Source organism: Tasmannia lanceolata, unplaced genomic scaffold (genome assembly GCF_043159265.1).
Source record: "Tasmannia lanceolata isolate RefF3 unplaced genomic scaffold, GAP_Taslan_0.1 ptg000011l, whole genome shotgun sequence".
NCBI lineage: Eukaryota > Viridiplantae > Streptophyta > Magnoliopsida > Canellales > Winteraceae > Tasmannia > Tasmannia lanceolata.
The window spans coordinates 16,134,825-16,145,202 of NW_027518688.1; the positions used below are offsets into that span (position 1 = coordinate 16,134,825).

The window sequence follows — 10,378 nt, forward strand, 5'->3', positions numbered from 1 at the left end:
CGGAGTCCGGCGGAAGGCCCAGTCCGGAATTCGTTAGTCCATAGTCCGGCTGAAGGCCCAGTCCGGATTTCGTCAGTCCGGAGTCCGGCGGAAGGCCCAGTCTAGAGTTCGTCAGTCCGGAGTCCGGCGGAAGGCTCAGTCCGAAGTTCGTCAGTCCATAGTCCGGCTGAAGGCCCAGTCCGGAGTTCGTCAGTCCGTAGTCCGGCTGAAGGCCCAGTCTGGAGTTCGTCAGTTCGTAGTCCGGCTGAAGGCCCAGTCCGGAGTTCGTCAGTCCGTAGTCCGGCTGAAGGCCCAGTCCGGAGTTCGTCTGTCCGGAGTTCGGCGGAAGGCTTGGGCCGGACTGGTTTTTGTCGTCTTACGTCCAGTCCGGCTTGGGCCGGATTGATTTTTGTCGTTTTGCGTCCAGTCCGGCTCAAGCCGGACTGGTTTTTGTCGTTTTGTAGAAACGCGTTATATCCAGTCCGGAGGGCGGAGATTCAGTCCGGAGGGCGGAGATTCAGTCCGGAGTGAAGAGATTCAGTCCGGAGTGCTTTGGTGGTGGAGGTACGCGTATTCGTACGCGCGTGCTCAATCAGTTTTTTGTCTGGGAGAAGGTGTCCGTCATAAATAAGGGACACGTGGCGTCCTTTGAGTGCCCTCGAGATGCGTGCATCGCATTTAATGCCCCACCGCCTTTGAAAAGTTATAAAAGGAGGTTTTTTACCTCTCATTCTTCACTTTTCACTTTTTATCTTCTCTCCCTCTTCTCTCCTTTTTCTCCTCTGCGAGTTCGGTCTTCGCAGTTCGTGTTTGGAGTTTGCGCGTGGATCCTTAGGAGCTCTCTACCCTCCTTGGTATTTTTCTCAGCCTTTCTTTTTACTACATGTCTGATAGTAGTTCGAGTGTCGAGTCCGGTTCTGAGTCTTCCAGTTCCAGTAGTAGCTCAGAACTTAGACCGCTTCAGAAGCCTGTAATGGCTAGTCCGGCCACTAGAGTAGATATTATAGACAACGATGATGGCGGGGACAGGGACGAAGTGATATTAGACCTGAACGCCACCCCACTCCCGACTGATAGTCTCCACCGAGTAGGGGGGAGTGGGGGTAGTGACTTTGCTGAAGCGTCGACAACGTTTCTCCCTGGCCGGGCTGTAGAGGTCATCGCTAGAGCACGGATGGAGGCCAACCCTAAGTACAACATGCGGGCTCTAGTTGAGGAAAATCACCTCACCGAGTCCATGCTGGGGGGCATTAGAGATAAATATTGTGTGCCCCTAAGATTTGAGCTGAGGGCGGCTATAGAAGGAGATAGGGCCTGTAATGAGGGTTAGGACCTCTGTATCTATGAGGAGTCGTTGAGAGCAGGACTTCGATTTCCTTTGCACCCGTTCTTTACAGCGGTGCTCCGATACTACGGACTGGCCCCAGCCCAGGTTGCTCCGAACTCATGGAGGTTACTGACTGGGTTTTTGTACCTTGTCCACGGCCGACTAGAGAGGAGCGTGACCTTGCCGCTATTCCGTGCTTGTGCACATATGAAGAGACACAAGGAGGGGGGCTGGATTTATATTAGCCAGCGCCCTGATTTGAAAATAATTACTGGCATCCCCTCGTCAATACATACGTGGAAGAATAGGTTCTTCTACGTCGAGGATAAGGAAACCACTGAGGCCTGGCCGGTCCCTTTAGTGTGGGACACTCCGAATACCACCGGACTGAGTCGCAAACCGCTTCTTGAGGGTGAAGATGCGAGAACATTCGCCTTGATGCGGAAGGAGGTTGAACGAACAGGCCTCATTCACTGTTCGGATTTTTCAAGTGAAGATATTCTGGTCGGACTTGGTATAAGTACCGCGACTCCGGCACGTATGTAGCTAGACTTGTCTCAAAATCTGCTGCTTTTTGTTTATGTGCTTCTGACTCCTTCCTTACTTGCAGAAATGAAGAAACAATCGACGGTCGAGAAGATAAGGCAAGGAGCCCAGCCCAGGGCGCAGGAAGGGGCTCAACAGGCACTTCAAGAGCACCAAAAGAGGAAGGCGTCTGAGCTGGCGAGCCCGGCCCCCTCACGAGACACTGCGCCACGCCCGGCTCAGAAGGCAAAAACCACAGTGAAGCTAGTGGGCCCCTTCGCTCAGGGAGGTGGTTCTTCTAAATCTGGTGGCACATCCACTGGAACTGGGGTTGGAGCCCATCCTCCTGTGAGGTCGAGTGACAATGTTTTTCGGCCCAATTGGGCCGTTCAGAAGGATGACACCGGACTGGGCGAGAGTCGATTCTCGGCTGAGATTGTGAGTAAGTGTCTCCTTGTAAAGGATAAGCAACAAGTTATCCACGAGCCGCCGGCTACTGGCGAAGAGGCGGTGTTCTCTTCACTCTATCAGGTGATAAATTTGTTTACTCTCTATCCGTCTTTTGCTTTCTTCCTATACTGATGCTTGTCTCTGTCTGCAGATTGGTTTGTACTACAACGATCTTAAGGAGAAGAGCAAGAAGTTCTTCGAGGCCATCACCAAATCTGAAGAGGTGAACGGAAAGCTGGCCACTGAGGTCAAGGAGCTTCAGACGAGCATTGGACGGGTAGAGGCCGAGAAGAACCTAATGGCGGAGGATTTGGCCTCCGAAAAGCAGAAGCTGGATAAGGCTGTCGAAGCCATGGATGCCCAGAGAAGGAGAGCCAAAGAGAGGCAGGAAATGGCAGTAAAGGGAGCCGTCGAGGCGAAAGAGGCCAAACTATTCAGCCTGTCGAGTGAGGCTTATAGTATTGGGTATTACGACTGCCTCCAAGAACTCCAGGCGTGCAATCCGAACTTAGTGATGGTCAATCTGTCTCTACCTTCCAGGTCAACAATTGTTGACGAGGAGCCAAAGGCCCCCGCCGGGCAAGTCATTCAACTAAAGCTTATCAGAGACAGGAGAAACAGATATGGACAAATATAATTTCATTCATCAAAATGTAGGGCCTCGAGGACCATTACAGGGTTGGCCTTGAAGGCCGTCAAAAAAAAAAACAGAGGAAGAAGAAGAAAAACAACAAAACAAACAAGAGATCCTAGGGTCTCAAAGACCACTACAGAGAGTACCCAAGTTTTATGAAATGGGTTTCCAGTGAGTACCCAAGTTTTGTGAACTGGGTTTCCAGAGAGTACCCAAGTTTTATGAACTGGGTTTCCAGTGAGTACCCAAGTTTTGTGAACTGGGTTTCCAGAGAGTACCCAAGTTTTGTGAACTGGGTTTCCAGAGAGTACCCAAGTTTTGTGAACTGGGTTTCCAGTTCTAAGAGGAAAATTTGAATCTGCAAAAAGAATTATTTATTCATATTATTATAAACATAATTTACAAAATCACCTGTCAAGCCGGGCGGTGTGTCTACTAATAATATCTTCTAAGGTTTTTGGAGTTCCATGCGTGGAGTAACAAGTGCTCCTCCAGTGTCTCTAGCTTGTAGCTCCCGGGGCGGATGATTTCTTTTACTCGATATGGCCCCTCCCAAGTCGGGGAGAGTTTCCCGACTTTAGTTGGTTGAGATACTGCTGCCCTCCTCAGGACTAAATCTCCTGTCCGAAATTCCCTGGGGCGTATCTTGGAGTCATGATAGTTGGATACTTTCTGTTTGTAGGCGGCGACTCAGATTCGAGATTCTTCCCAGATCTCCTCTAATAGGTCGAGATTGGCGCGGAGCCCGTCACTGTTAAGCTGCTCGTTGAAGCTGGTGATTCTAGGAGACGGAGTGCCTATATCGACCGGGATCACAGCCTCTGTTCCAAAGGAGAGGTTGAATGGCGATTCACCAGTTGGCGTGCGAGGAGTAGTGCGGTATGCCCATAGAACGTGATAAAGTTCGTCTGCCCAGCGGCCCGCTTTGTCGTCCAGTCTTTTCTTTATCCCCTGAAGCAGGATTCTATTAGTAACTTCCGTTTGCCCATTGGTCTGGGGGTGAGCTACTAAAGTGAACCTCTGTTCGATCTTTAGGGCAGAACTTTCGGAAGTTACGGCAGTAGAACCGTTTGCCGTTGTCCGTTATCAAGGCAGGGGGAATCCCAAATCGGCAAACTACTGATTTCCAGAAGAAGTTCTGCACATTTTGCTCTGTGATTTGGGCTAGAGGTTCTGCCTCCACCCACTTAGTGAAATAGTCGATCGCCACTACCACGAACATGCACTTTCTAGAGGCCGATGGGAAAGGGCCTAAGATGTCCATCCCCCATACTGTGAAGGGGAGTGGACTGATAATTGGAGCCATTGCTACGGCGGGCTGGTGGATGGTGGGAGAGAATTTCTGACACCTCTCACACCTTTTAACCAAACTCAGTGCATCCTGCCTTATGGTAGGCCAATACAGTCCTCTAAGCAGCACTTTTATCGCCAGGGCTTTGCCCCCCAGATGTTCTCCGCAAATTCCTTCGTGCGTCTCCTGGAGTGTATATGCTGCATCGCCAGGCCTAAGGCACTTCAGATATGGGAGAGTATAGGATCTCTTATACAAGATGTCACTGCTGAGGGAGAATCGGGCAGCTCTTTGTGTCACCTTGCGGGCTTCCTTTTTATCCTCGGGGAGTTTGCCGTCGCGCAGATAACTGATGATCTCGTCCATCCAGCACGACTCATTCTCTACCTGCATTGTTTCCGCGGCTTTACTTTCGATGCTGGATCTTGGTAGGAACTCCATGCGTATGCTCCCAAGGGTGGTATATCCGGAGGCAGCCAGTTTTGACAGCACATCTGCCTTGGCATTTTCTGTTCTGGGTACCCTGATAATCTCAAAACTTTCGAACTTGCTGGCGAGTTGGCGGACCTTGGCGATGTACTTGATCATACGCTCGTCTCGAGCTTCGTAGACCCCCTGAATCTGGTTTGCATCCAGTTGAGAGTCGCAGTATGCTTTTAAGTCCCAGGCGCCGGTTTGGATTGCAAGGCTCATCCCTGCTAGGAGAGCTTCATATTCTGCCTCGTTGTTGGATGCGCGGAATCCAAACCTTAAGGCATAATCCGCAGTGAAGTCATCAGGTCCGGTGAGGATGAGGCCAGCTCCACAACCACTTTTGTTTGAAGACCCATCGACATGTACTTCCCAAATTAGTGCGCTGGTCGCGGAGCCCTGCTCGGCTGGTGGATGGATGGTTTCAGTTTCAGTTCCCTCTGCTATACATTCTTCAGGGGCTGCTTCCTCCGCAACTGGGAGCTGCACAGCTTCAGAATCGACGAACTGCTGGGGGATGGTGCACTCAGCCACGAAGTCTGCGAGTACTTGAGCCTTGATGGCTGGCCTAGGCGCGTACTGAATATCGAACTCGCTTAGCTCCACGGCCCATTTCACAAGTCGCCCGGAGATATCTGGTCGATGGAGTACTTGCCGGAGTGGTTGATCAGTCAAGACTTTTATGGTGTGGGCTTGAGAGTAAGGCCTTAGCTTCCTGGCCGCCATTACCAGCGCGTAAGCCAGTTTCTCGACCCGCTGGTACCTTATTTCTGCGTCGTGAAGAACCTTGCTAACATAATAGATAGGCTTTTGCTGTCGATGCTCTTCGCGGACGAGGACAGCTGCCAGAGCCGTGGAGCTAATGGAGAGATACAGAAATAGCTCCTCGCCCAGCTCCGGCTTTGTTAGTAGTGGTGGGGAGGACAGGTACTTCTTCAACTCCTCAAATGCGGTTTGGCATTCCTCCGTCCAGGGCGCAGTCTTGAGTCCTTTGACCGCACTAAAGAAAGGCAGGCACCTCTCCGCGGACTTGGAGATAAAGCGCCCCAGTGCGGCTATCATTCCTGTGAGCCGCTGGACTTCTCTGATAGTTTTTGGAGCAGTGAGCTCCATCACAGCTTTGATCTTCTCTGGATTTGCTTCTATCCCTCGTTGGCTTACCATGAACCCTAAGAATTTTCCTGAGCTGACTCCGAAAGTGCACTTGGTGGGGTTAAGCTTCATGCTGTGCTTTTTCAGGACCTGAAATGTTTCTTTGAGATCAGATACATGATCCTGCGCACTGCGACTCTTGACCAGCATATCGTCCACATAAACTTCCATATTGCGGCCGATCTGGTGTTGAAAGAGTCGGTTCACTAGCCTTTGATAAGTAGCTCCGGCGTTTTTGAGGCCAAAAGGCATAACACGGTAGTAATAAGTCCCTTGATCTGTGACGAAGGAGGTCTTCGGTATGTCTGATTCGTACATCCTGATTTGGTTGTACCCGGAGAAGGCATCCATGAAGCTCAACAATTCGTGACCCGCGGTGGCGTCGATAAGTTGATCGATCTTCGGGAGTGGATAGCTATCCTTAGGGAAGGCTTTATTTAGATCGGTGAAGTCGACGCAGGTCCTCCATTTTCCGTTGGTCTTCTTGACTAGGACTATGTTTGCCAACCAGTCCGAGTATCGAATCTTACGAATGAAGTCAGCTTTCAGAAGCCTCTCCACTTCCTCTTTTATTGCCTGTCGCCTTTCAAAAGCGAAATGCCTTTTCTTCTGCTTAACCGGTCTATAGGTTGAATCAACACCAAGTCTGTGCGTGCTGATCTCTGGGTCAATACCGGGCATATCAGCAGGGACCCATGCAAAGACATCTGCGTTATCTTGGAGAAACTCGGTGAGCTGATGTTGAATGCTGTTGCTGAGAGAGGAACCGATCAGGGTGACTTTTTCCTTATCTCCTGGGGAGAGCGGAATGGAGATGAGGTCTTCAGTGGGTTGAGTCCCCCTGAGCTCAGCCCTTACATCGAGTAGTTTGATTGGTAGTGATTCCACTGCATTTTTACCCTTCAGTGCCATCGCGTAGTACTCCCTGGATTGAGGTTGATCTCCTCAAACTTCCCCCACGCCAGTAGGCGTTATGAACTTCATCTTTTGGTGGTAGGTCGAAGCCACTGCACGGATCAGGTTCTGGCCAGGCCGTCCCAAGATAGCATTATAGACCGAAGTGGCCCTTACTACCAGGAAGTTGACCATGGCGAACGCTTGGCGAGGTGGCTCTCCGACAAGGATTGGGAGCTCAATCAGCCCTTCTACTTTCACAACCTCTCCGGAGAAGCCAAACAGGTCTGAGCTTGCCGGCTTCAGGCGGTCGTCACCTATCATCATCTTCTGAAAGGCGTGATAGTATAAGATATCCGCCGAACTCCCATTGTCCACGAGGATTTTCTTTACTTCCCAGTTGGCGACGAGCACGGTTACCACCAGTGCGTCATCATGGGGCAGTATGAGGTTGTCCAAATCGACATCTGAGAAGGAGATCTCATTCTCTGTTCTTGTCTTCTTACTGGTCGTGTGCACGGCGTTGATCCGTCGTGCATACGCTTTGCGGGCAGCGGAGGACGTGCCCCCAGCGGCCGGTCCACCCATGATTGTGCCAATGACCCCCCTTGGCTGAGATCGAGGTGCCTCCTGCTGTGTACTGGGCGGCTGAGGAGTTTTGTTGCGAGCAGGGGGCGGCTGTGATTTTCGAGGAGGACTGCGGCCTCGGGGGCTCTTCTCTCTTCGTTCTTGCTTGCGGCCGTCAGTTCGAATATACTTTTTCAAATAACCGCGGTCGGTCAGCTGCTCAATTTCCTCTTTGAGCTGCCAACACTCATCCGTGTCGTGACCGTGGTCCTTATGGAACCGACAGTATTTCGATGGATCTCTCCTGTTTCCTTTGGAGATCATTCTAGCAGGCCACTTTACGAATTCTTCTTTGCTGATCGCAGCCAATATATGTTTTCTGGAGGTGTTGAGAGGTGTGAAGTTCCCTTCTCTTCTTTGCGGAGGTGGAGACTTCTCTCTTCTGGGAGGTTTATCCTCCCTGCGCTGCTTGGGGGGATTTTTCTCTTTAGAGGTTATCCTCCGATTTGAATTAAGGGCTGCCAGTGTTTCCTCCACCGTTATGTACTCCTCTGCCCCGGCCATGAGATCCGCCAGTGAGTGCGGATTTTGTCGCGCTACAGCCCGACGGAAGTCGTTAGACCTGGCACCCGCGAGGAGCGCATTCATAGCTGCTGAGGGATCTAAATTGGGCACCTGAAGTGCCTCCCTGTTGAAGCGGCGGACGAACACTTTCAGAGGCTCATTGTCGTCCTGCCGCAAAGCCATCAGGGATGCTGTCGTTTTCCTCGGCCTGCGGCTACTCATGAAGTGGCGAACCAGATCCTCTCCGAAATCATCGAAATTGCTGATGGAGTTCGGTTTGATCCTGGAGTACCAGTCTCTCGCCGCGCCAGTTAGCGTCGTTGGAAACGCTCTGCAAATGAAGCCGTCGGATGCGCCGTGGAGGAGCATCATTGTTCTGAATGTCTCCAAAGGGTCCACGGGGTCAGTGGTCCCGTCGTACTGCAGGACAGCGGGCATTTTAAACCCCCTGGGTGCTGGGGCACCCAGAACATCATCAGTGAACGGCGTTCTGCTTGAGAACGCCCTGGAGGCGGGCCGGCTCTGATCCTTCGCCAATTCCTCTATCCGGTGATCCATTTCCTCCATTCTCTGTAGGAGCGGATCCGTTCTATGTTCCGCGGACCTAATTCTTCCCATAGATCGGCTCGCCGCGGAGCTGGACTGGCTTTCCGGACTCCTTCGACGAGACCGGGACTTCACTGGTGGAGCACGGTCTTCATGAGCTCGGGGCCTTTGTGCGGAACGGGACCGTGACCTTTGACGGCGGTGAGGTTCTGCTTGAGCATGCCTCGCTGGGGGGTAATGGACTTGTCTGGTGGAGTGGTGAGTTCGATCCTCATCATGGCGCGATGACTCTCCCCTATGGATGTCTGGCCTTTCTTGGACAGATCGTGGAGCCTCTGGAGGAGGTTGTGAAGGCGTCTGAAGCAGTTGCTGGTACTGCCCAACGAGAGCTGTCATCTGTTGAAATAGAGCTTGAACTTGTTCCGGAGTGGGTAAGGGATTCAGGTACTCTGAGCTAGCAGGGCTCTGCTCAGCTGTAGCAGAGGCCGCCACTACTAGCGAGGCGATTCGTTCACTTCGGGTCCTACGAGGCAGCACGGCTTGATCAGTCCGTGCAGCTGGTACCCGCGCATTTTTGCGCCATGCCATTTTTTGTGAGATGTTTGAGAACGACTTTTAGTTCTGCGGTCCCACGGATGGCGCCAATCTGTTAGACCGAAAATCGGTAACAGGTCCGACAGTGACGTAAGAGCTGAGCTGGATGACCAGAGGAGCTGAGTCCTGAGGGACCGGAGTGAAGGGGAGCGAAGTGGCTGAGTCCTGCTATGAGGGCTGGGTCCTGCACAAGGCAAGCGAGGTCAGAAGACCAACCCGGGTTTTACTTCGGACAGGCCCTTCGACACTCAAGTCAGTATGAGCAAGAGTGCAGAGCTAGTCTTAAGAGTTTTTGGGTGGAGAGAGGGTTTTTTGTATTACCCGTTGGTTTAAGCTTTGAACCCTTATTTATAGGGGAAAACCTGGTGAGGTGTCCAGGACAGGTGTCCTGGACAGGTGGCGGCCTGTGAGAGGCTGGAGCTCACCTACTCCGGGACAGGTGGCGGCCTGTGAGAGGCTGGAGATCACCTACTCCGGGACAGGTGGCGGCCTGTGAGAGGCTGGAGCTCACCTACTCCGTGACAGGCGGCGGCCTGTGAGAGGCTGGAGTTTTTACACCTCATCATCCAGCATCCATCCCGTGGTCGCCAGGGGGACCCCGGTCGACCTGCCCTGTTTTGAAAACTTGTTTTTATGCATTTAAATTTAGGGGCTTTGGGCCATAGTCTTTGGGCTTTTGTTCTAAGTTTTCAAATACCTTTTTGAGTTTGTCAAAATGCTTTTAAAAGGGTTTTGAAAACATTACTTCATGCAAGATACTTAATGCCAAGAGGACTCTAATACATTCTACGGAGTAAGGAACCTTGAGTCTTCATCTTCTAGGCAAATTGCATGAGGTGTTCTTTGGCTTGGGAGAGTTTTCTGTCTTGTTCTTGTGCATGGTTCCCTTCATTTTTCAAAAGGCTTTAAGGCTTGTTGAAGAACCATCAATGCTTGATTGTCTCAAGTTGAGCCCTTCATCTCCTTGCTTAAAGTGTTGGCTTTGATAATTCCTGTCTAAATCACAACACTAGAGCAACAATTAGCATACTACCATCAATTTAGGTTTGTTGATCATCAAACCATCAGTGGGTTGTACCCTTGGGCTTACAAACATCAATAAGATTGCAGAATTGTGGAAGATTGAGCGCAAATTCTGATATGCAATAGCTATTGATTACCACTCTCCCATGAGACACCACGAGGTTTGAATAAAAGTACTAATTCGGGGTAAACCAAAGAACTATATTGTAGAAATCTTACCCAACCTTGTTCGGCGAAAAGATCTAGGAGGTCGTAGGTAGGTGATTATCACTTTTCTCCCGAAATGACCGGCCTATCCTTGAGTTGCTTGAATTTATCCTTGGCCTTTGCATTGAAGAAGTGTTCGGTAGGAAAAACTTCT

At 51.1% G+C, this 10,378-nt stretch overlaps 2 protein-coding genes across 2 annotated transcripts; both read right to left on the reverse strand.

The window, feature by feature from the left end:
• Window positions 1–3,605: 3,605 nt before the first annotated feature.
• Window positions 3,606–6,741, reverse strand: LOC143885931 (uncharacterized). Its single transcript, XM_077389961.1, has 5 exons — window positions 6,406–6,741; window positions 5,920–6,354; window positions 5,464–5,802; window positions 4,282–5,184; window positions 3,606–3,866 (listed from the first exon to the last, which is right to left on the reverse strand). Exons 1-5 carry the CDS (start codon window positions 6,739–6,741, stop codon window positions 3,606–3,608), a joined length of 2,274 nt encoding a protein of 757 aa, XP_077246076.1.
• Window positions 6,742–6,774: 33 nt separating this feature from the next.
• Window positions 6,775–7,614, reverse strand: LOC143885932 (uncharacterized). Its single transcript, XM_077389963.1, has 3 exons — window positions 7,144–7,614; window positions 6,904–7,053; window positions 6,775–6,852 (listed from the first exon to the last, which is right to left on the reverse strand). Exons 1-3 carry the CDS (start codon window positions 7,612–7,614, stop codon window positions 6,775–6,777), a joined length of 699 nt encoding a protein of 232 aa, XP_077246078.1.
• Between the last annotated feature and the right edge of the window lie 2,764 nt (window positions 7,615–10,378).

Excerpts from the sequence above, each read along its gene's own strand:
- LOC143885931 (XM_077389961.1), bottom strand. The coding sequence starts at position 6,741 with ATGGCACTGAAGGGTAAAAATGCAGTGGAATCACTACCAATCAAACTA. Across the intron at positions 6,355-6,405 it reads TCGCTTTTGAAAGGCGACAG|ATTCGATACTCGGACTGGTT; the intron begins GCAATAAAAGAG and ends TTCATTCGTAAG. Across the intron at positions 5,185-5,463 it reads CTATCTATTATGTTAGCAAG|TTCGTCGATTCTGAAGCTGT; the intron begins GTTCTTCACGAC and ends ATCCCCCAGCAG.
- LOC143885932 (XM_077389963.1), bottom strand. The coding sequence starts at position 7,614 with ATGATCTCCAAAGGAAACAGGAGAGATCCATCGAAATACTGTCGGTTC. Across the intron at positions 7,054-7,143 it reads CCCATGATGACGCACTGGTG|AAGATGATGATAGGTGACGA; the intron begins GTAACCGTGCTC and ends CACGCCTTTCAG. Across the intron at positions 6,853-6,903 it reads TCGCCATGGTCAACTTCCTG|AACCTGATCCGTGCAGTGGC; the intron begins GTAGTAAGGGCC and ends CGGCCTGGCCAG.